Here is a 24,711-nt window from a genome sequence, read left to right as displayed (position 1 = left end):
CAGCTCTCCGGGCCACCAACGCCAGCACATCCACCTCCCCAGGAGCCTGGCCAGCTCTCAGCGCTGCCCCACCCCCACGGTTTGGAGATTGGCGGGACCACTTCCTTCGCCCCTCCAATTCGCTGTCCCACCCCTGGGCCTATGAAACCCCACCCCCCACCTTCTGCTGGCGGGGATTGGTGGGCTTCTCGCGGCGGTGCATAGTGATTGGTCTCCATGGATGATGGTCACCGCCGAGATCCCGCCCCTAGCCGGCGCAGGGGTCTGGGGGCACTGCTCAGCGGTTCTGGGGCTGGCGCGGCTTGAGCCGCCGCCGCACAGACAGCTCGGTCTGCGGACCATGGAGATCGGCGCCGGTCCACATCCGCTGCGCCTGCTGGTCTGCCTGATGCCGCTCTGTCTCGCTTTGCTTTTGGGACCAGGGAGGCCCGGGACGGCCGAGGAAGGTGAGGAGATTAGTGGCTGTTCTTGGAGCTTGTGATGCCAAAAGACAGGAGGCTGAAGAACTGGGGTCTGGGGAAAGGAGTCATGTGGAAAGACAAGTCTGTATTGGAATCTGAAGCAAGCGGGCAGTGAGAAGCAAAGAACTGGAGAGACAGGAAAATGTGGCTAAGCAACAGAAAAGAGAGGAGTACTGAGAAGCTTGGGGGCAGGAGACCTGGGAGGCTGGGGAAGAAAGAGACCAGGAACCGTGGGAGCCAGAGGCGGTGGTTCAGGGGCCGGTGAGACGGACAGGTTGAGCAATTGGAGGTGGGAGGTATGGGGGCAGGGAGATGCGGAGGTGATGCCTGAGTGTGGGGAGAAGGGATGGAGCCCGAGCGGCGGGGTCTAGGGGACCATTGCGTGGTTCACAGGAGGTAGAGCGCTGCTGGGGCGGGGGAGGCAGGGCGTGGGGGTTGTTGATGGTGGTGTGTTGGTGGCAAGGGGGATTGTCTGGGTCCGGCAGCTGCCCGACGTGCTGACCAGGGAGCTGTCCGCAGTGCTGAATTTGGAGCGTACACTAACCAGCGCGATCCGCGTTGCGGGGTTTGGGGCTGCCGGCTGCACCAGAGCCCACGTCTTGCCTCTGATTATGGATTTGAGAGAGCTATACATTCCGTTGAATCTAGAAGCGTAATATCCAGGTGCAAAATCCGGAGGAGCTGGAATCTGAGGCGTTGGCCGCGGGGTTGGTCAGAGTGCTGATATCTGATGCTTTCCAATAATATGCAATTCTTATGTGCTGTCAGTTATACCGAAATAGGGAAGCTGTCAGCGGTCCTGCCCATTGTCTCTGACGCCTCTGGGGCCAATCTTCTGAAAGGTCCTCACCTTGGAGCCCCACCCCCTCCTTTAAGGTCCAGACAAGTAATTTTCCAAGATTTGGGGATGACCTGGGCTCCTATCTTTGAGCTGCTTCTGTGCCGTCCAAACCAGTGCTTCTCTGGGACCGCTACTGAAAGCAGAATTCATACTGCTGGTCAGATGCTTCCTGAGGGAAGAAAGTGACTCCAAGCCACTGGTGTAGGAGGGGTCATGGCTTTACGTATTAAAGGAGCTCTGATTGTCTTTCAAATGCAGTGGAGGTGACAACCTTTGGGAAAGGGGCTGGCTGAGGAGATGAGGGATTTTTATTTCTCTTGCTGCAGGCAGTGTCTTTCCACCTCGTTGTCCCTGAGAGGCAAACTAAAAAGGTTCAAGTCTCCTCACATTCCTGGTGACCCCAGACCTCGGAAGAACCCCTGAATATGAGTGGATTTAGGGATGTATATAGGAATCCTCTGATATACTCACTTTCTCCCTCTTCTTGAAATTCAGTTGTAATTTAGGGAACCTGGGAAGGTGGTAGTGGGGGATCACTGATATCCCTCATTTGAGAGCCATTTTTTTTTTCTTGGTCTTTTTATTTTGTGTTTTCTTGAGCTGCCTCCGAAGCATATGGAGGTTCCCAGGCTAGGGGTCTAATTAGAGCTGTAGCCGCCGGCCTACGTCAGAGCCACAGCAACGTAGGATTCGAGCCGCTTCTGCGACCCACACCACAGCTCATGGCAACGCCCGATCCTTAACCCACTGAGCAAGGCCAGGGATCAAACCCGAAACCTCATGGTTCCTAGTCGGATTCGTTAACCACTGAGCCACGACAGGAACTCCCTTGAGAGCCATTCTTAGAGTACTCGTCATGGATTCTGTGCTGGGATGAATAATGATTCCTGAAACACGTTCACATCCTAATCCTCAGAACCCGTGAATTTTATCATAAATTGCCCTGGACTTAGCAGATGTGGTTAAGCATGGAGATGGAGAGATTACTCTGGATTATATAGGTGGGCTCAACTGTAATCACAATGATCCTTACAAGAGGGACACAGGAGGAGTCTGAGTTAGAGAAGGCAATGTGATGACAGAAGCAAAGATTGGAGTGGTGTGCTTTGAAGATGGAGGAGGGGACCACAAGCCAAGGAATCCAGGTCGCCACCAGAATCTGAAGAAGGCAAAGAAATGGATTCTCCCCTTTGAGTCTCCAGTAGGGACCAGTCCTGCTGGCACCCTGACTTGAGACCAGTGGAACTGATTTTCAACTTCTTACCTCCAGAACTGTAAGAAAATAAAGTTTTGTTGTTTTAAGCTGCTACGTTTGTGATAATTTGTTAAAGCAGCCATAGCCCAGGTTGTGGCTAGCTGTCTTTATACTAGAGCGACTCATGCCCCTTCTGGGGAAGGTATGGAATGGGAAAAACTTATCTGTGTCCTTCACCACATTCTCTGTTTCCTCAGCTAGTAAATTTAAAGTCAACTCACCAGAGGATCTTGCCCTCATGAACTTCTGGCTTTCTGAAATTTCTGATCTCCCCTCTCTTTAGTCATCCTCCTGGATTCTAAAGCCTCCCAGGCTGAGCTGGGCTGGACTGCACTTCCGAGTAATGGGGTAAGTGTAAATCTTCCCCTCTCTGTCCCAAGGATCCTCTGGTGGTCCAGGGTGGCTCAGTTCCTTTAGCAACCTCCCCCCCCCATGGTTATATCAGATCAAAATGCTCCTCAGAGCATGTGGCCTCCGGAAGTCTTGGCTTCAAGCCAGAGTGGCCTAATAGTAAACGTTGGGTCTTCAGTCAGAGAGAGAGAGGGAGAGAGATGAGAACTGACCATATCTAGAAACAGAAATATGGCATCCGAATTGAGCCAATGTTGAATGGTGCCTTGCACCCAATAGATTCTCCAAGCAGTGTTGTTTATTGATGGATTGACAGAACAAGCAAGCCCTGGAATCCTAAAAGAGACTTGGAAACTTGAGGTAGCAGTGGGGAGATGTGACGCTGTGGCAGCAGCTTGGTGTCATGGAAAGGGTACTGGGTGGAGAGCCAGGAGACTCCATTCCAAGTTCTACTACTAACTCGATATGAATATCCACTCAAGTCACTACCTCTCTCTCTCTCTGGAGCCTCGGTTGCCCTACTAGTTGGACTCAGTTGTCTCCAACGTTTCTCCTGGTTCTGCGTCTTATAATTTCACGGATATATATGGGGAAGGAGGGGAGAAAAGACTGCAGAAGGAGGGGGAAAGCGGGTTTCAGCCCGAGTCATCGCCAGGCCGCGACCTCTTGGGGGAGCCTTGACTCTGAGCCGCCCACATCTTTGTTCTCCTCCCCAGTGGGAGGAGATCAGCGGCGTGGACGAACACGACCGTCCCATCCGCACATACCAGGTGTGCAACGTGCTGGAGCCCAACCAGGATAACTGGCTGCAGACTGGCTGGATCAGCCGTGGCCGTGGGCAGCGCATCTTTGTGGAGCTGCAGTTCACACTGCGCGACTGCAGCAGCATTCCCGGAGCCGCGGGCACCTGTAAGGAGACTTTCAACGTCTACTACCTGGAAACTGAGGCCGATCTGGGCCGCGGGCGTACCCGCACGGGCAGTAGCCGACCCCGCAAGATCGACACGATCGCGGCGGACGAGAGTTTCACGCAGGGTGACCTGGGCGAGCGCAAGATGAAGCTGAACACCGAGGTGCGCGAGATCGGTCCGCTCAGCCGGCGGGGTTTCCACCTGGCCTTCCAGGACGTGGGCGCATGCGTGGCGCTGGTCTCTGTGCGGGTCTACTACAAGCAGTGCCGCGCCACGGTGCGGGGCCTGGCGACGTTCCCAGCCACCGCAGCCGAGAGCGCCTTCTCCACGCTGGTGGAGGTGACCGGCACTTGCGTGGCGCACTCAGAAGGGGAACCCGGAAGCCCCCCGCGCATGCACTGCGGTGCCGACGGCGAGTGGCTGGTGCCCGTGGGCCGCTGCAGCTGCAGTGCAGGATTCCAGGAACGTGGTGACATCTGTGAAGGTATCCAGTGCACGGGGGTGGGGGGTGGGGTGCGGTGTGGGAGTATAGCACGCAGATGGCAGTTGGGAGAGAGGGTGCCCTAGGTGAGAGAGGCAGCATGGGAAGTGGGGACGCCTGTATGTGGAGTCCTGACTTTCTGTGGTGCTTCCAGGGAGTCCAGCCAGAACCAATGAGTGAAGTTAATGGGAGGTGAATTTGACTCCTTATAAGGGGGCATCAGGGACCTGTATTTCAGGCAGTGTGATAAGCACCTCACACAGGCATTCTCCTGTACTCACAGCAATAAAGTCATCATTGTCCTTGTTTCACAGGTGAGGAAACAGAGGCTCAGAGAGATTAACACCTCAATTGCAGTTAGGAAATGGGAAATAGGGATTTGAATCCAGATTTGCCCAGCTTTCAGTTCTTTCTACTATGTCATGCTACTTCCCCTCTGCATAAGGAAGAAGACCACAGTAGCCCAACTGTACTAGCTAGGGGCCAGTGGGATGAATTATAAGGAGTGAGCTCCCTGTCACTGACCATATGATAGTCAGGGGCTGGCAGGGTGATTCTTCAGTTGGAGAGGGAGATTGGGAGGTTGAACTAGATGACTATCAAGATCCTATCCAGCTCTCTAAACTAGATCCCTGTGCTCCCTAGAGGGGAGCCTTCATGTTGGGGGCCCTGTGGGGCTCTCTGGTCTGTGGAGACACCAGGAACAGACCTCTCTCCCCTATCCAGGAGCTCTGAGGACTATGGGTAAGAATGGGGTGTGGATGTGTGCACTTAATGAAGAAAGATCATGTGATGCTCTTTCTTTCTTTTTTGCTTTTTTAGGGCTGCACCCACGGTATATGGAAGTTCCCAGGCCAGGGGTCGAATCGAAGCTACAGCTGCCGGCCTACACCACAGCCACAGCAACATCAGCTCTGAGCCACGTCTGCAACCTACACCACAGCTCACGGCAGCACCGGATCCTTAACCCACTGAGTGAGGCCAGGGATCAAACCCGCAACCTCATGGTTCCTAGTCAGATTCGTTTCTGCTGCACCACAACAGGAACTCCAAGTGATGCTTTTTCTAAGCCAGGTCCTTTTCTGGGTGCCAGGGCACAGAAATGAATCATGCATAATCTCAGCTTTTGAGAAACTCACAGTCTAGTTGGAAAGATGTAACAATTTAAAAATTACAACTGAGTGATATATAATCTAATAGAGGGATTGATACAGTGGTGGGAAGACAGGGGGGAAGAGACTAAACTTGCTCTCATTTCTTTGTTCAGTCATCCATTCAATATGAATTGAGAACATACCATCTGTATTTACTCAGGCTTTATCATGTGTATATAGATGAATGCCACCATCTCATCCCTGGGGAAACTTGTGTTCACTAAGGGACTTGGAGACATAAAGTTTCCTGAGCTCTCCAGGTAAGGTTGGGATCCACCTCTGTGCTCTCTAAACCTCTATTTCTGAATTTACCCCATGGTACGATGTCACCAACTTATGTGTGTTCCCACCACTGGACCAGGAACTTCTTGAGCTCAGGCAATGGGTTATATTCATCTCAGCAGCTCCAGTGTCTATAACAGGACATATGGTAGATGCCCAGTGGAAATATATTGTGTGAATGAGCAGTTACCATAGGGCGTGATATGTATCAATAGAGAGCTGAGGATGCCTGGAGATAGCAGAACTCAGTTCTAAGGGTGCAGAGTAGAGAAGGCCTTTCTTCTAGGCAGCCAAGAGCATTCTGAATTAAGAGCTTGTGTGCAGAAGCATGGAGGCAGGAGAGAATGTAGCATGGATGGGGCGCAGCAAGTCAGCAGGGCTAGAGCACAGGGCATTTGGGGGAGAAGGGTGGTGGGGCTGGAGAGGAGCAGGGGCAAATCATGAAGGGCCTTGAACATCAGGATAAAGACCTTAAACTCTGCTTTAGACCATCAGGGAAGATTTGAAGTAGAGATATGACAAAGATTTGTATTTTCTTTCTTTCTTCATTTGGTCTTTTTAGGGTCACACCCACAGCATATGGAAGTTCCCAGGCTGGGGGTCCAATCAGAGCTGCAGCTGCTGGCCTACGCCACAGCCACAGCAACGTGGGATCCTGTGTCTGTGACCTACACTACAGCTCATTTCAACGCCGGATCCTTAACCCACTGATCCTTAACCCAGGGATCAAATCTTCGACCTTATGGATCCTAGTCGGGTTCATTACTGCTGAGCCACGATGAAAACTACCAGATTTGTATTTTCAAAAGATCATTGGAGCTGCAATTACAAAGACTGGATTGGAGAAGGAAAGATTAGAAGCTAGGAAGCAAGGAAGGAAAATGATACAATAGTCCAGGAGAGGAGTTCCCTGGTGGCTCAGTGGATTAAGGATCTGGTATTGTCACTGCTGTGGCTCTGGTTACTGCTGTGGAAAGGGTTTGATCCCTGGCCTGGGAACTTCTTCAGGCTGGAAAAAAATGGTCCAGGAGAAAGAGCACAAGGTCTGAACTAAGGCAGTAGCAGAGATCATTGAAGGATGAGGATGGATGTGACAATGAAATAGCCTCCACAGCATGTGGTGACCATGTGATCCAGAAGGAGAAAGGATGCCTTTCCATTCATATACCATCTGGAGGCTTGAATGGACAGAGGGTCATTCACTGGGGTTGAGAAGACAGGGCGTGGATGGACATATCGAATCTATGGGGTCCATGATGCATTCAAATGGAAGTAGCTAGAAAGTGGGTCTGGACCTCAGCAACAAAGATAGATGCTACTTGAAGCTGTGGGTGTGGTTGGGACAGACCAGGGAGAATATGTGGGGTAAGAAGTAAGAGGGTCAATGATGAAGCCTCGCAGAAGAGCAATATATAAAGGGAAGCAGAAGAAACAAAGGCCATAAATGGAGACTGCAGGGCAGTGATCAGAGACTGGGGGAGAGAGTGATTTCCCAATAGCCAGGGGTGATGGAGGAATCCGGGAGGGAATAGCCTGCAGGGTGGGTGTGCAGGCAGGTAAGGCGAGGATTGGTCAGTGTCTGCCTGGTGGCCAGAGTGGAAGCAGTTTCAGCTCAGTGATGGAGAGAACGACAGCCTGCAGTGGGCTGAAGGATGAAGGAAGCTGAGGAGCTGGAGTCAGGGCATGTAAACACTCTCTGGAGGCTGGGTTTGAAAGGGGAGGAGAGGGCATGGTATCTTGAGGACATTGTGGGGAGAGAAGATCCTTACTGTAGATGGGAGCCTTGGCTAGCCAGTGGGGTACCAAATGGGGGGTAGTGTCCTGGGGGAAGAAGTATTTTATTACTGATGTGGGTCAGAATTGCTGATGCATGCTGCTAACAAAAAGCAGACTGCGTTTGTCAGTTTTATTGTTTTTAAACACTCGGCAGACAGTACCCTACTGCCTGCACCCTAAATGGACTGTTTTTAAGGCTCCACCCCCTGTGTTATTACCCAGAAGAACCAGTAGAGAAGGAGCAGTGTAGGAATCTGGAGGTAGTCTGGGAGGAGGTGAAGGGTGGGATCCAGAGAGGAGGAGGAGGAGGGGCTGATCTTTAACAGGAAGGGCTCCTTCCCCTCCTGCAGGCCTGGAAGGAAGGAAAAAGAGGGAAGGTGGGTGTGAGTTTGAGAGCCAGGCATTGAGGAAATTACCAACGATGGCCTCTCTTCTCCCTGCGAGGCAGGAGGAGGGCATCTGTATCGGTAGACAGTGGAATCCTGGTCCCTCTTCTTCACTGCTGTGGCTCCAGAGCCTTGAACAGCATCTGGCTCATAGTTGATGCTAAAAAAATTTGAATGAATGAATGGATCAGGGGCTGGAGAAGGGAGTTTAGATACACACTCTGGGCAATGAGAGACAGACAGACAGACACACATACAATCAGGCAACTAATCCCACTTCTGGACTTTGGCTGAGACCAGACAAAGGCCATTTGTAATGGTATCAGCTCTGCCTTACGGAATAGGGAGGTGGGAAGGATGGTAGGGAGAGCTTTGTGAGGGAGGTTTTTTTTCCCCTTTTTGGCTGCCTTGTGGCCTATGGAGTTTCCAGGCCAGGGATCAGATCTGAGCCACAGTTGCAACCTATGCCACAGCTGGGGCAATACCAGATCCTTAACCCACTGTGCCAGGCTGGGAATCGAACCTCTGTCCCAGCACTCCAGTGATGCTGCCCATCCCGTTGCATTGTGCCACAGCACGAACACTTGGAGGTATTATTTTGAACTGGGGTTTGGGGAAAATAGGAGTTTGCCAGGAGAGCACAGGTGTAAGACATTATAGGACAAGATCCAGAGATGAAAGGAGGAGTTCAGTGTGGCCTGGGTGGAGGGGTTGGCATTGGGGAGCTGTTGGAGGGTTTTGTTTTGTTTTTGTCTTTTTAGGGCCACACCCATGGCACATGGTTCCCAGGCTAGGGGTTGAATGGGAGCTGTAGCTGCAGGCCTACACCATAGCCACATCAACATGGTATCCGAGCCTCATCTGCATCCTACACCACAGCTCATGGCAATGCCAGATCCTTAACCTGCTGAGTGATGCCAGGGATTGAACCTGCATCCTCAAGGCTACTAGTTGGGTTTGTTACTGCTGAGCCACAGCAGGAACTCCTGTTGGAGGGTTTTAAGAAGGGAAGTGACATGGTTAAATTTGTATTTAGAAAGTGAAGGCCAGGAGTTCTCATTGTGGCTCAGTGGGTTAAGTACCCAACAACTAGCATCCGTGAGGATGCAGGTTTGATCTCTGGCCTTGCTCAGTGGGTTAGGATCCTGCATAGCTGTGGCTGTGGTATAGGCTGATGGATGCAGCTCCAATTCAGTCTCTAGCTGGGAACTTACATATGCCTCAGGTGTGGTCATAAAAAGAAAAAAAGAAAAAAAAAAGAAAATGAAGGCCTTCCAAGTGCCTTCCACAGTTAAGTGCAGAGCTCTCCTCTAAAGGCAGATGGATGTGGAGGCTTCTCTTTCTAGCTTTCCTGCCTCTTCTTCCTCCTCTCCCAGTCACCAGAGGAATTACTGAAAGACTTGGGTTTCCCTTGGGGGGAAGATCAGGGTATATGACCTGTGTCTTCAAATTGCTGTAGGAGTGCCCTGGAGCAGAGGGACCCAAGCAGACCTGCTCTCTAAGGTTCCACAGGGCACACTGACGCCTTGTGATGGTGGCATGAGGGGGATTATAGGCAGGCAGGCTGATTTGAGCTCAGCATAAAGGAGGTACTTTCTAACTTCCAGCATTGCTCAGCAGAGGCAGCCTCAGAAGAAGGTGGGCTCCCCATTACCAAGTATCTGAGTAAAGCCTGAGGCTACTGTGGAAAGATGCTAGAGGATAGGTCAGTGGATGGTGAACTAGAAGGCCTCTGAAATTCTGACTCTGACCTTGAGGAAGAGAGGGAGGGGCAGGCAGTCAGGGGTCACTTCCTGAGTCTGCCCCTCAAGACATCATCTTCTAAGAGCCTCTCAAACTAGAGATTAACCAATGCTGTCTCTTATGGGAGACAGATGTCCACATACACATGGAGAAGGGGAGCCTCTTGCATTCTTTTCCTCCTGCTGTGAGACCCTGCAAATAGATCCCTCCCTTATTTCACAACAGAGGTAGGCAGGTCATACTTATTATTCACATTTGACTGATGGTTTGTTTCTTGAGTACAGGAAATGGCAGAGCAAACACTGGAACCCAAGCCTCCGAGTCTCAGACTGGGTTGCTGTTGCCAACCAGACCACCATGTTAGCAAGTCCCATGTTTTGCTCTGAAGGCAGAAACTTCTAAAGGCTCCTGGGCTTCAGAAGCCCTGCCCAAAGCCCAGGACTCTAGGCAAGATGGGATCTCCCAAGCCTAAGCCTTCCAGATAATGGCAACCCTGAGTGCTCTGCCCTCTTCTCCCAGACAGGCTGAAAGTTCTTCCCAAGGGCTAATTTCCATGGCTTCTGCTGTATTATGTCTTCTTTAGGCTGGAGAGCAGCCAGCCTTCCACAACCTACTAAACTCGAGGAGAGGGCCAGAGAAGTCCAGGGTGGGGCGCAGGGAACCAGGTGGGGACCCCCCAAGTTCTGAGAGAAGGGTCAGGAGCAATCTACCGTCCCTGGTCCAGCTGGTGAGAAATTTTTTCAAGTGGGTGTTTAGCTGTTTCCACTTCAGGCCGGTGCTGGAGGAAGAGTAATTGCTACCATTATTGTGTAAATGTTGTCTGTACTGGGCATGTTTTATCTCAACCCTCCAACTGCCTTTTTGAGGTAGGTCTTCCAAGCAAAGCGCCTTTTTGAAGTAGGTCTTCTATACAAAGCCCAGAGATGTTGACCAACTTGCCCAAGGCCACATAGCAAAGAAATGGTGCAGCTCAGCCACAAGCCCAGGTTGTTTTGATATAAAAGCCTATGTTCTTAACCACCACATTCTGGGGGAGGTGAGGGAAGTGAGAGAAGCAAAGTCACTGAGGAGCTGTCAAGGCTAGAACCAGGGAACTTCCATTGGGGCTCTTCTCTCTCCACCTGGCTGGCTCCATTCTGGGTCTGCAGAGGATTTATGATGCATTAACCACAAATGGTGGTGATGGGAGGATGAGCTCTGAAAACTGCGTGTGTGTGTGTGTGTGTGTGTGTGTGTGTGTAACTGGGAGTGTGTGCGTCCTTGGGTAATCGTGGAACAACCCTTGGAGTCACCTCTCTTCTGTTCTCACACTGAGACTGGAAAGTTTGGCTTTTTCTTCCAACAGACGTTAGGGCAGTGTGCTGTGGCCTCTGAGACCAGTCTGCTTGGGTTGGAATCTCACCATTTACTAGCTGTGGGACATTGAGCAAGTTAGTTAACCTCTCTGAGCCTTAGTTCCTGCATTTAAAAAGTGAGGATAAAGTATATGCCCGTTGGTACCAGCATTTAATGAATTACTAAAAGAGACATACTCCAGTGTTCACACACTGAGCGCTTACTAAGGGTGAGGTCGGGAGCTGCCCCCCAGGGAGCGGTGCTGGTGTAGAAGAGACCTGCCCCTTCTCCCCGCCCCCTCATTTCCCCATCACGATTCGAGGAGGAAAGTCCCACCCCAAAGGGGGCAGTCAGGAGAAGGAAGCTGTATAGGAGCCCCTCCTTACCCAGTTCCTCCCCACAGCTTGTCCCCAAGGCTTCTACAAGGTGTCTCCTCGGCGGCCGCTCTGCTCGCCGTGCCCAGAGCACAGCCGGACCCTGGAAAACGCGTCCACGTTCTGCGTGTGCCAGGACAACTATGCGCGCTCGCCCACCGACCCGCCCTCAGCGTCCTGCACCCGTAAGTCCCCTTCCTGAATGCCTTCCCGAGGGTGGCTGAGTGGGGGGCGGTCCTTAATGGCGCAATTGAGGCGCTGGTGAGGGCCGGGACCTCATCCTGGGAAGCGCCTGTGAGCACGTGGGGACCAGCGACCCAAGACGGCGGAGTGGAGGGAGGGGAGCCTAGGGTGGTGATGGGGGCCCGGGTCTAGGGTCAGAAGAACCAGGTCCACAGAGTCCAGGTGGAGGGCTGGGGTTAGGGTCTTTGGCGGATCTCCGTGTGAACCGCCCCCACCACCCCGCCTTCACCTCTCCTTATTCTCGCGACCAGAGGGAAACTCCCGCCCTTTACACTCTGCTCGGTCCCCAGATCCCCATCCTCGTCCTTTCACTTCCCACCCCCATCACCGATGTACCGCATCACCGACCGCGCCCGGTTCCCACAACCCACCTCTCCCTGCCCCGCGCCCCCGCCCCTCCCCGCCCCTGACGGCGCCGGCTCCTGTGCCCCCAGGGCCGCCGTCGGCGCCGCGGGACCTGCAGTACAGCCTGAGCCGCTCGCCGCTGGCGCTGCAGCTGCGGTGGCTGCCGCCAGCAGATTCCGGCGGTCGCTCGGACATCACGTACTCGCTGCTGTGCCTGCGCTGCGGCCGCGAGGGCCCGGCGGGCGCGTGCGAGCCGTGCGGGCCGCGCGTGGCCTTCGTGCCGCGCCAGGCGGGGTTGCGGGAGCGCGCCGCGACGCTGCTGCACCTGCGACCCGGCGCGCGCTACACCGTGCGCGTGGCCGCAGTCAACGGCGTGTCAGGCCCGGCGGCCGCCGCGGGAGCCACCTATGCGCAGGTCACCGTCTCCACCGGGCCCGGGGGTAAGGCTTTCCGCACCCCGCGCGCTCCCCCGTCCCGCCCACCATGGGCATCCCCTCAGCCCGCAGCCACCCCAAATAAACTGCACCTAGCACAAAAGTTCCCGACCCTGGCCACCCCCACCGAGGTCAGCCCCCTTCTTGAAGGTCACGGGGGTGGGATTGAGGATGCAGGTGACTGTGTACCTCAGCCAGCGAGGTTATGAGTGTTCGGAGGGTCTGCGGGAGCTAGTGCGCGCTCCCCTTCCTCTCCTCTGGGCATGTTTTCTCTCAGCCCTCCAAACGCAGAAAGCAGAAAGCTTTTGCCTCACATCCAACTCTACAGTTACTTTGCCTCTTATTTCCGTGAAAAACAAGCGGAAAGTCTCTCAACTTTTTCACAAATTTCAGTAGGAAGCAGAATCATACCCTCTTCTTTCCTGTCTTAGAAAGAGGGACTCTGTGTCTGTCCCCCTGCCTCCAGCCCTCTGCAAGGGTTTGGCTGCATTGGCCATCCTCTCTCCTGGTCCTGGAAAAGAGCTAGAAAGCACGGAGGCTCAGGCTGTAGGGTTGGTAGAATTCACTGGTCAACACATGGCAGTCACAGTTCTGAATCTGGAATTGAGAGGAAGAAATGAAAACCTATAATCCTTTAATGCTGTGCCTTCCTCATTCTTAGCACTTACTTTTGTCTCTCTCTCAGCTGGGGTTCAGATTCAAATAATCCTTTAAGTATCCTTTGCAAGAAAGATAAGTGAGTGGTATGGTTTCTGAGTCTTTTCATATCTGAGAAGATATGACTGGTTTGTGACTATACGTCCCTTTCTTCTGGCAGAGTTGTGTTGCAGAGAAGTCTGAGGACAGGGTAATTTTCATTCTTTTCTAAAGTAACTCGGGTATAAATATGCAATCACCTGGCCACAGTGCCATACGAGCCATATGATGCTTTTGCTTTTTACTGAAGTTTAAAAAAGCCAGCAGCAGATGTTAATTTTACAAAATGCTTTCTAAGCATCTTTCAGGACGACAACATATTTTTTCTCCTTTGACCTATTGGTATGATCAATTCTGCTAGTGGACTTTTCAAGTGAGCTCTTTTTGCATTCCTTAGTTATACCCTACTGGATATGAGTGTATTATTCTTTTTACATTTGCTGAATTAATTGGCTTATGTGTTAATATTTTTCCATCTACATTTATAAGAAATTAGGGTGGTTTTTTTTTTCCCTTCCTTTTTTTGGTTTACACCCATGGCACGCAGAACTGCCCAGGCCAGGGATCGAACCCATGCCACAGCTGTGACCTGAGCCACTGCAGTGACAACCCAGATCCTTAATCTGCTGCACCACAAGAGGATTCTTTAGTTTTTTTAGATTATTGTGTTCTTTGTTAGGTTTTAGCGTTTTGGTAATGCTGGCTTTGAAAAAGCCATCAGGAATAATCTCTTCTTTTTCTCTGTTCTGGAACAGTTTTAAGTAGCATAATTATTCTTTGAAGGCATGCAAAATTGCCTGGGAAACTGTACCTTCTTAGTGGGAAAGTTTGCTGATATCCTCAACCTTTTCTATAACTTCTTGAATCAGTTTTGTTAATCTGCGCTTTCATAGAAAATCTTTGGATAATCTTTTTAAAATTTGTTAGTCCAGAAATGTTTATTTAAAAACTTTCCTCAATATCTGGAGTTAACTCTACTTTTTCTTTCTTCATGTTGTGTCCTTGCAATTTTTTTTCTTAATTCTTGCCAGTTATTTTATTGGTTATGGTACATTATCAGCTCTTGAACTTATCAATTCCACTACTCTTTACTTTTGTCACTTATGGTTTTCTTGTTATTAACATCATCCTCTTGCTTTCCTGAAGTCTTTTTCTCTGTGGATTCAATGTTTAGTTTTTATATTATAGTTTTAATAGTTTAAGCCTATGAATTTTCCTCTGAGTATAGCTTTGGTCACATCCAGTATGTTTTTATACATAATATATCTCATTGGTAGTATTGTCAGGTTTTTTTCTGTAGATATAATTTGCATATCATAAAATTTCACATATTTTTTAAAGTATACAGTTAAGTCATTTTTGTTATGCAATTATCTAATTCCAGAGCATTTTCATCACCTCACAATGAAACTCATTAACAGTTACTCCCCATTCCTCCCACCCCCTCAAGCCCCTCATAACCATTAATCTACTTTTTGTCTCTATGGATTTGCCTTTTCTGGGCATTTTATATACATGGAATTACATAATATGTAGACTTTTGTGTATGGCTTTTTCACTTAGTGTAATGTTTTTAAGGTTTGTCCATGTTGTAACATGTATCAGGATGCCATTCCTTTTTTATGGCTAATATTCCATTGTATGATTATACCACAGTTTTCCTTAATCATTCATCAGTTTATGGACTTTGGGGTGTTTCCACATTTTGGCTCTTATGAGTAATGCTTCTATGAACATTCATGTGCAATTTTTTTGTGGAAACAGGTCTTCATTTCTCTTGGATATATAGTTACGAGTGAAATTGCTAGGTTATATGGTGTTGTGGACTGAATTGTCTCCCCCAAAGTCATATGTTGATGCCCTAAACCCCAGTGTGACTATCTGTGGAGATAGAGCCTTTGAGGAATTAATTAAGTTTAATGAGATCATAAGGAAAAGGCCCTAATCCCAAGGACCAGTGTCTTTACAAAAAGAGGAAGAAACACCAGAACTCATTTGCTGTCTCTGTGCATATACACAGAAGAAGTTCCCAGGCCAGGGATCAAATCCAAGCCACAGCTGGGACCTCCACCACAGCTGCAGCAGTGCCAGATCCTTGGCATATGGAGGTTCCCAGGCTAGGGGTCTAATTGGAGCTACAGCTGCTGGCCTACATCACAGCCACAGCAATGTGGGATCCAAGCTGCATCTGTGACCTACATCACAGCTCATGGCAACGCCAGATCCTTAACCCACTGAGCGAGGCCAGGGAATGTACCTGCAACCTCATGGTTCCTACTTGGATTCATTAACCACTGAGCCACGACGGGAACTCCCTGATCTTCTTGAATTCCTTATTTTATAATGATTTTTCCTTCAATATTTCTGTTTTACTAATGCCCTTCAGTTTCCCTACAAGCCTTTCTCACCTTCTCCACTTTTATCTCATCTCATCTTGTTTCTTTTTCTTCTCCATCTGTTTTCTCTTCGTAGCCTTCTGCTCCTATTTTAGGAGGCTGTGTTTTCTTTAATGTTCTTGAAGATGCCAAACAATTTCCTTACTTGTTCTTCTAACTGTTGTAGTAAATCCCTCTTAAAGATCTGCTCCTCCTGACTCTTCAGGATAATATTTGAAATATTTTTTATATGCCCAGTTTCTTGGTAAAACATCTTTAATTGTTTTTTTGATTGTTTGTTTTTGGCCATGCCCACAGCATGCAGAATTACCAGGCCAAGGATTGAACCCAAGCCACAGCAGAAATCCAGATTACAGCAGTGATGATGCCAAGTCCTTCACTGCTAGGCCACCAGGGAACTCCTCTGTTCAGTTGTTCTTGAACAAGGAAATAGCTGATGTTTGCCCCCTAACCCCTCCACCAACAAAACCCAAGATATATGACTTGCCCTTTGGATTGGTTTGTGAGACTTTCAGCTGCAAGTCACAATACATGTCAGTGCAGATGACATTTAACTGAAATTTAACTTATTTCTTACTGTACCTAAGAAGGGTAGAATTAGAACTTGGTTAATTCAGCAGCTCAGCAGTGTCCTTAAGGATCCAGGTTCTTTCTGTCTCTTTACTGTCGGCCATGGTTGTAACATAGGCTGGTTTCCTTATGGTAGCAAGTTGGTTGCAGCAGCTCCAGACATCACATCTTTACCATTCATGGCCGAAAAATAACTGTTTCTTCCTTGAATAACAAGAAAGCTTTCCAAGATCCCTCCTCCCCTTAGGTGATTTCTCCTTTTGTTGGCCAGAACTGGATTATAAACCCAGCTCTTACCCAACTTCTGGCAAAGCAAATGAGTGCACACAGATGTTTTAGAACAGTCAGAGTTAACCTGAGTCCTCTGGGGGGAGATAGTAGACCCAAGAACTGGGCTCACTCAGCAGGGAAGGGAGACACTGCCATTGAATAGGTTTCTAATAGTGTCTGCTGTTCTCTTGGCCCCAGTTGGGTGCTGGCTGAATCTCACAACAGATCTCCAGTGCAAGAGCTGGTGCTTAGGCTTATTTTTTTGCTCCATTCTCAGACTTTATCAGGCTTTCGTCTAGTGTCCTTACAGCTGGAACGGAACATTCTCCTACCTCTGTATCCTGACTATCTGATAGCTTTCAACAAATGTCATTTTTAAAAAAATGGCAGGAGTTCCGGTCCTGACTCAGTGGGTAACAAATCCGACTAGGATCCATGAGGTTATAGGTTCGATCCCTGGCCTCGGTCAGTGGGTTAAGGATCTGGCATTGCTGCAAGCTGTGGTGTAGGTCACAGACGCGGCTTGGATCCCGAGTTGCTGTGGCTGTGATGTAGGCTGGCAGCTACAGCTCCGATTAGACCCTTAGCCTGGGAATCTCCATATGCCATGGGTGCAGCCCTAGAAAAGACAAAAATAAATAAATAAATTAATTAAAATTAAAATTAAAAATGTCATTACCAGCTCTTTCTTATCACTGCCCTCCATCTGTGTCTGCAAGGGATCGTGCCACTTCCTGGGATGTTTCATCACTCCTCTCCCCTTTGTGCCTACACCTTTTCTGGGAGCTTCTCACTCCAAGTGTATCTGGGCTAAGAGGCAGTCTCTGGGGATAGGGAAGAACACTTTTCCCCCAAAGCAGCTATGCAGGAGAGTGATGGCTGTGTGTTCATTGTCCAGTTGACAAAGACCTTACTTTTTTTTTTTAAAGGGTCAGACAGTGGGAGGAAGGATAAAGGATCTTTCAAGTTATTTTTAGGATGGGAGGCAATGTCACTCCGCGGGCAGCATAGCCTGGGGGTTCCCTACAAATGTGCTTTTCAATCCAGTTCCACGGGCTTTAACAGAGGTGGAAATTTGCCACTCTTCACCCCCCATCCCCCCATTTTGGCAATCAGCTTTCAAGACTAGTGTGTGGTGGTGTTCTGTAACTCTTTCTGTATCTTTAGTTTTTTTTTTTTTTGTCTTTTTGCCATTTCTTGGGCCGCTCCCTCGGCATATGGAGGTTCCCAGGCTAGGGGTCGAATCGGAGCTGTAGCCTCTGGCCTATGCCAGAGCCACAGCAACGCGGGATCCGAGCCGCATCTGCAACCTACACCACAGCTCACGGCAACGCCGGATCCTTAACCCACTGAGCAAGGCCAGGGATCAAACCTGTAACCTCATGGATCCTAGTCGGATTCGTTAACCACTGCGCCACGACGGGAACTCTGTATCTTTAGGTTTTAATTAGAATTTGGGAGAGGCTGGAGTTCCCATCGTGGCGCAGTGATTAATGAATCCGACTAGAAACCATGAAGTTGCAGGTTCATTTTAAGTTGGTCTTTTGTCTTTTTTTGTTTGTTTGTTTTTGCTTTTTAGGGCCATACCCGAGGTATACGGAGGTTCCCAGGCTAGGGGTCGAATCGGAGCTACAGCTGCCAGCCTGTGTCACAGCCACAGCAACACCAGGTCCAAGCTGCATCTGCAACCTACACTACAGCTCATGGCAATGCCAGATCCTTAAACCACTGAGAAAGGCCAGGGATCAAACCCAATACCTCATGGTTCCTAGTCAGATTTGTTTCTGCTGTGCCATGACAGGAACTCCTGAATTTATTTTTTGTATGTGGTGTAAGGTAAGGGCGCAACTTCATTCTTTTATGTATGGATATTCAGTTACCCCAGCACCAAATACTGAAGAGACTTTTTTTTTTTTTGTCTTATGTCTTTTTAGGGCCGCACCCACAGCATATGGAGGTTCCCAGGCTAGGGGTCTAATCAGAGCTGTTGCTGCTGGCCTACACCACAGCCACACGGGATCCTTAACCCACTGAGCGAGGCCAGGGATCAAACCTGCAACCTCATGGTTCCTCATCAGATTCATTTTCACTGTGCCATGATGGGAACTCCTTGAAGAGACTTTCTTTCTTCCTTGTGTTGCCTTGCCACCCTCTGGAGAAGCACTTGACTATATATGTGAAAGTTTTCTTCTGGGCTCTGTGTTATGTTCCACTGATCTATATTTCTGTCTTTATGGCTGTTTTGTTTACTGTAGCTCTGTAACATTTTGAAGTAAAAAAAAATGATACTTCCACCTTCATTTTTCTTTCTTAAGATCATTTTGACTATTCATGCTCCTTTGAGATTCCATATAAACTTTAGAAATTTTTTTTATTTCTGTAAAAGATGCTGTTGGAATTTTGATAGGAATTGCATTGAATTGCATTGAATGTGTGTGGACATTTTAATATTAAGTCAACATTTCATAAACTCAGATGTCTTTCCATGTATTTGTATCTTTTAAAATTTCTTTCAGCCATGTTTTGTAGTTTTCAGTATGTTTTTTTGTTTAAGTTTATTCCTAAATATTTTATTCTTTTTGATGCTATTGTAAGTGGGATTGTTTTCTTAATTTCATTTCATATTGTTTGTTGTTAGTGTGTAGAAATGCAACTAATTTTTGTGATTTGATTTTGTATTCTGCAACTTTGCTGTGTTTGTTTATTAGTGCTAACAGTTTTCTGTGGAATCTTTAGAGTTTTCTACATATAAGATTATGTCATCTGTGGACAGAGATCATTTTACTTTCTCCTTTCCAACCTGGATGCTTTTTATTTCTTTTTCTTGCCTAAATGCTCTGTGTAGGACTTCCAGTACTGTGTCGAATAGAAGTGGCTGTAGTGGGCATCCTTGTCTTGTTCCTGATCTTCAAGGGAAAGCTTTCAGTTTCTCACCACTGGGCAGGATGTTAGCTGTGGGCTTTTCATATATGGTATTGACTGACTGATTGATTGATTGATGATTGCTTTTTATGGCTGCCGAAGTTCCCAGGCTAGGGGTTGAATCAGAGGTACAGCCGCCAGCTTATGTCACAGCCACAGCAACGCAGGATCTGAGCTGCGTTTGTGATCTATACCACAGCTCATGGCCCACTGAGCGAGGCTAGGGATCGAACCCGTGTCCCTATGAATCCTAGTCGTCTTCGTTAAATGCTGAGCGACGCAGGGAACTCCATCATTTATGGCCTTTATTATGTTGAGGTAGTTTACTTCTATTTCTAGTTCGTTAAGTATGTTACCTCTTGAGCAGTAGAATAATTAAAAGCTTGTCTTCCTGCCTCCTGTGTTGCCTAATGTCTCCAAACCACAGAGAGGGTAGAAAGAGCTTGGGGGATAGGAACCAGCCACCAGAAGGGAAGCTGTAGTGTCTGAGGTGGGCCAGTAGCACGTGACCTGGTGCTTTCCTGCTAAGAGTGCGGAAGCCAAGAGCTATGGGGTGAGAGGGGCCTCCCTTTCCTCTAGTCTCGGAGGATGCTATCCATTAGGCCACGCCCCTCGGGAGTCTGGCCCCACGCACGGCCCCTCTGGCCACGCCCCGTTGCCCCGCCCCAAATCCCCGTGAGTCCTTTCCGGCCCTCTGTCCCTGCCCTACAGTCAGATCTGGGTCCAGAACCTCGCATTACTAATTTTCAGCCCCCTGGGAGGAGGATGAGATCCGCAGAGACCGAGTGGAGCCCCAGAGCGTGTCCCTGTCGTGGCGGGAGCCCATCACCGCTGGAGCCCCCGGGGCCAATGGCACAGAATATGAGATCAGATACTACGAGAAGGTGAGTCCGGGTCTAGGAGGGCCCTGGGGCTGCCTTCCTGCCTGTGATTAATCCCCCCCCCCCCACCCGCCCCCACCATTGCCACTGGTTTCCTTTTCTTCACAAGCTTCTCCCAGCAAACGTCCTTTCTCCCTAAACATCTCCGCAAGCCCCCCTAATGGCCTCCCGGGCAGAAGTTTCCTCCCGACCCTCTCACCATGGACCCCACTGCTCTCCCTCTTTTCCCAGACCTCTGTTCATCCCCAGTCATGGTCTCCATTTTCACCACGTCCGCCTAGAATTTACAGTTGACAGAAAGCTTTCTCTGGAGGCTGATCCTGATTTTGTGTGGCCTCGTCTTATATGTGCTGTTTGCAACCGTTTTAAGAAAAAGAAGGCAAAAATATATTGTTTCAAATTTTACAAAAAGGTTAACTGTGGGAGCATCGTTGCTAGGTTAGGTGGTATGCTGGGGATGGGCCGTGTGTAGGTAAATGTTGAACAGCCACCTCCGCAGAACAATGAATGTATATATTGTTATTGTAATTTTACTGATGGGAAGAACATGTAGCCCATCACGCACAAATATAATAGAAAATCTACAGTCCTCTTTCTTGTAAACTCCGTATCGCCAACTGATTCCTATAGGATACTTTGTCTTGATTTTTGCTGACCTCTTGTATCTGTTATCCATCTATGGTTGCAGCTTATCCATGATCTGATAAGTGGAGCTATATCCCAATCCACTATCTCTTTCCCCCATAAAGTTATTGTCTTTGAATTTGATATGTCATCTACGGTTCAACTGCTTCTCACCTTGGTGCAAATTGTATTCATTAAAGCAAAAGCTTGCTTTCAGCTTAGCACGCCCTCCTCAGTGACTCCAGGGAGTTCTTTGCTGAATCAGATAACAGTTTTTGAAGAATGAGAAGCCTGGAGATTCGTGAATTGGGAGGGAGGCGAGGTTGAACAGGAAGAAGAGGGTGGACCTGAGACACTGCAGGCTGTGTGCCCCCTGGCGACCTAGAGGATGGGATATTATTGGCTGAGATGGAGAACGGAGAACGCTGAGGAGCGGGGCACGGGGTTGGGACCAGAGGGTGAGCTTGGTTTTGTTCATGAAGCATTTAAGGGGCCAGGTGAACTTGCAGGTCTGAAACTCAAGAGATAGCCCTGGACTAAAGAAAGAGGGAGAGAGGGAGAGGGTTGAGGGTTTCAGCATAGAGATGGTAGCTGAAGCCAGGGGGCTGGATGGGGGGATGACTGAGGGGAGGAAGTATGAGAAGAGCAGGACTGAGCTCTGGGGATCCCTGATGTTTAGGAGACAGCAGTGAAGGTCACTGGGAAGGAGCCAGGTACGTGGCAGTTGCTTAGAAAGGGTTCATTGAACTGACACTCAGGGATCAGAGCATAGATACAGTCCCAGTGCCAAGCTGGGTGGATGCTCCCAGGCCCTTAGGGAATGTGAATTTGCTGGGAACAAAAACCCTTGAAAAGAGGAGCCAGTACCAAAGGGGCTATTTGAAAGGCTTTAGGGATGTCTCTTGGAGCCCAGTGAGCAGAAGTGTGGCTGGAGTCACCAGCTTCTCATCCCAACTTCTTCCTGTGCATTGGCCCCACCTCCTCTGCAGGGGGCCTTGCTCCCAGCATGTGGCACCTGTGAGGTTGGCAGTCCTGTCCCTTTCCCCCCTCCCTGCCCTGAGCCTGTCCAGTCTCACAGGTCCTGCAGCCTCATAGGTCCTGCGGCTGTTACCGCACTGTCTTTCCATGGTTTGATCACATGCCTGGAAGGGAGGTTCTGATTGGCCCAGATTGGGTGAGAGTCTGCCCTGCTTCCTGAATACCATGACCCAGGAGCAGGGCCACAGTTATGGTGGAGGTGCACCTCTGGGGGTTGTGAGTCTGGCAGGGGCTCTGATTAGGGGGTGTGGGCAGAGGGGAGATGATGTCAGCATCCCCAGTGCATACTGCAATCACATGGGCAGCGTGATAGAGAGCACACAGCAGGGGACCTGAGGGAATTAAGAAGGTGTCACCCTGACCCTTCTTTGATGTGAACCCCACCTATAAAAGGAGATAGGAATGCTGTCATGAGGACTGTAGGAAGTCCGTTCCTAGAGGGTCTAGCCCAGCAGCTGGCAGTGAGTAGGTCCTCGGTCGGGGCCGTGGGCGAGGCTCTCTACCCCTCTGAGCTGATTCCCTTATCTGTGAATCCGTGCCTTGCAGGACACTGTGAAAGTCCCATGACAAGGGGAAGGGAAAGCCATGTGAGCCGGCAAGGTCCATGCAGGTGTCAGGGCTCGTTTTCTTCTTCTTTCCTCTGAGGGGTCAAGTGCAGCTCAGCCTCTGGACCGCAGGCCCTGATGACTTTTGTCTTTGAACCCCCTGAGCAGGCTAGCACCTGTTCTAAAGTTTCTCTTGCTCAGAGTTGGGGCTGTTCTCAGTTACAAGCACCACCGGGCATGGGTGGGAACTGGTGGGAGAAAGGGGTCAGGGATCCTACGGAAGAGTCCTCTGGGAGCCCCCAAGATGAGTAGGGTTCTTCCACCAGCCCACGCTCCCCTAAGGATATGTCTCCCACCTCCCTTCTCCTCTCCCCTGATGTTCTCCTAGGGGCGTGGGTCTGGCCTCATTTCTTGGTTCCCCTCTCCAGGGCCAGAGTGAGCAGACCTACTCCACAGTGAAGACAGGGGCGCCCGCGGTCACCGTCACCAACCTGAAGCCGGCTACCCGCTACGTCTTTCAGATCCGCGCGGCCTCCCCGGGGCCCTCCTGGGAAACCCAGAGCTTCAACCCCAGCATTGAAGTGCAGACCCCAGGGGAGGGTAAGTGATGTTTGCAAGTGGAGAGAAAACCCCGTCCCAGGCTGGAGCAGGGAGGAAAGTTGGGAAGGGGGGGTTATCCGTGCAATTAAGGGAGGCTGCAGAACAGTTGAGTTACAGCCTAAAGAATGAATGAATTTGGAATCCATCGCTTAGTTAGTGCCTACTCAGTGGCACAACTGAGATCAGGTACCTGTCCTGTAGGAAGTCACAGAGGAGGGGGTCCATGATCAATGATAGCCCAGGTCTTGGCTGGTGTCTCCCTGCCTCTCAGGACCTCCCAAGTCTCACAAAAATATCCTGCTCTCTCTCTTTTTTTTTTTTTTTGTCTTTATAGGGCCGCACCCACGGCATATAGAAGTTTCCAGGCTAGGGGTTGAATTGGAACTGCAGCTGCCAAAGCTGCCAACCTACACCACAGCCACAACAATGTGGGATCTGAGCTGTGTCTTACACCTATACCATAGCTCTCGGCAATGCTGGATCCTTAACCCACGGAGCGAGGCCAGGGATCGAACCCGCATCTTCATGGATCCTAGTCGGATTCATTCCCACTGAGCCACAGTGGGAACCTGTCCTGCTCTTTTCCTGGGAGGAGTTTTATTCTCTTGGTCACTTCTTATACTTGACCGCTAGATATTTGTTCCCATTCTGCTGCTTTCTCTCCAACATGATACAGACTCAGACGTGGGTCTCACTCGGCCTTAGCATGTGAAGCAGAGGGAGTGGGCTCAGCTCACGCTCTGGACTGCCAGGCCCCACGTCCATCATCCTAAATGCAGCCTTCCTTGTGGGCTGGGGCACATGGAGGGAGGTACACCTGCAGCAGGAAGGAGAACAAAACGCAAAGAGAATCACACACTTTCAATGGGTGAATCGTATGGGATGTGCGTAATTTCTTAATAGAGCTGCTGTCACACACAAAACAGAACAAAAGCTGAACATCAGATATTGTGATCTTAAAGCCATTCCGGCTTCTGCCTGGTGTTGTGCTGCCCGCTCCTTCCTCTGCTTCCCTCCCCTGGTTCCTGTCCCCCCAGCCCAGCCCCAGCTCCCCTTCCTGATGCTTGCAGAGTTTTTAGCTCTCTCTTCTGTTGTCCTCCTGCCGCCAACCCCGCCCTCAGGATCTCACCTCTATCTACCCTGAGCAGCTCGTGAGAGTATTTTCCTGGACAAAGGCAGGTCCCCCTAAGAGGCATCCTGGCACCAGCTGTCAAGATAATGATTCTTTAAAAAAAAAAAAAAAAAGATAATAATTCTTTCCAACCTGCTACTCGAGCCTAATCCAACATAGGAAGAGCTCTGAGCCCAAAGGGAGGTGGAGATAAAATGTTGAGGGAGTATGAGTTCTGGGAAGGAGATGGCTTGAACGCCCATCTCCGCCGAACCTCAGCCAGGTGCTGGCGAGAGGAGATTAGAGCTGCGGCTTAAAGCCTGGGGAACATTTTGAGTGTGTGGAGGTGGGCAGGGAAGGCGTCTTGGATGGAGGAAGCCGTCAGAACAAAGGCTCTCGGGTTTGGCTGGAGTGGGTGTGGCTCCCCGGGGCTGGAGCTGGGGGCCCCTTAGCTGAAGAGGGCTGATGGCTTCCGTGAACTTGGTGCTGAACTTGGTGCTTCTCCGTCGGTAGACCCTGCACAGCCCGAGGCCTCCTCTGTTGTGGTCCTGGCTGTGGGGAGTGGTTCCCCAATCTGCAGAGCACTTTTTCCAGGGAGCTGTGACCCCAAATCAGGATTGCGATGAAGGATCATGCTTCTCCACTATGTCAGTTACCAGTGGCTGAGTAACACATTCACCCCACAA

At 49.9% G+C, this 24,711-nt stretch overlaps 1 protein-coding gene across 1 annotated transcript in view; it reads left to right on the top strand.

Annotated features, from left to right (window-relative positions):
* Window positions 1-340: 340 nt before the first annotated feature.
* The window catches only part of EPHA10 (EPH receptor A10), a 37,243-nt gene continuing 12,872 nt past the window's right edge, over window positions 341-24,711 (top strand). Inside the window, exons 1-7 of the mRNA XM_047793402.1 lie at window positions 341-446; window positions 2,841-2,905; window positions 3,625-4,303; window positions 11,380-11,535; window positions 12,028-12,378; window positions 19,977-20,110; window positions 22,743-22,914. Of these exons, the coding sequence (XP_047649358.1) occupies window positions 341-446; window positions 2,841-2,905; window positions 3,625-4,303; window positions 11,380-11,535; window positions 12,028-12,378; window positions 19,977-20,110; window positions 22,743-22,914 (1,663 nt within the window). The remainder of the gene's footprint in view (window positions 447-2,840; window positions 2,906-3,624; window positions 4,304-11,379; window positions 11,536-12,027; window positions 12,379-19,976; window positions 20,111-22,742; window positions 22,915-24,711) is intronic.

The sequence above is a fragment of the Phacochoerus africanus genome, chromosome 8 (genome assembly GCF_016906955.1).
Source record: "Phacochoerus africanus isolate WHEZ1 chromosome 8, ROS_Pafr_v1, whole genome shotgun sequence".
Taxonomy (NCBI): Eukaryota; Metazoa; Chordata; class Mammalia; order Artiodactyla; family Suidae; genus Phacochoerus; species Phacochoerus africanus.
The sequence above is the reverse complement of the archived record's forward strand: the minus strand, read 5'-3'. Positions and strand labels throughout refer to the sequence as shown.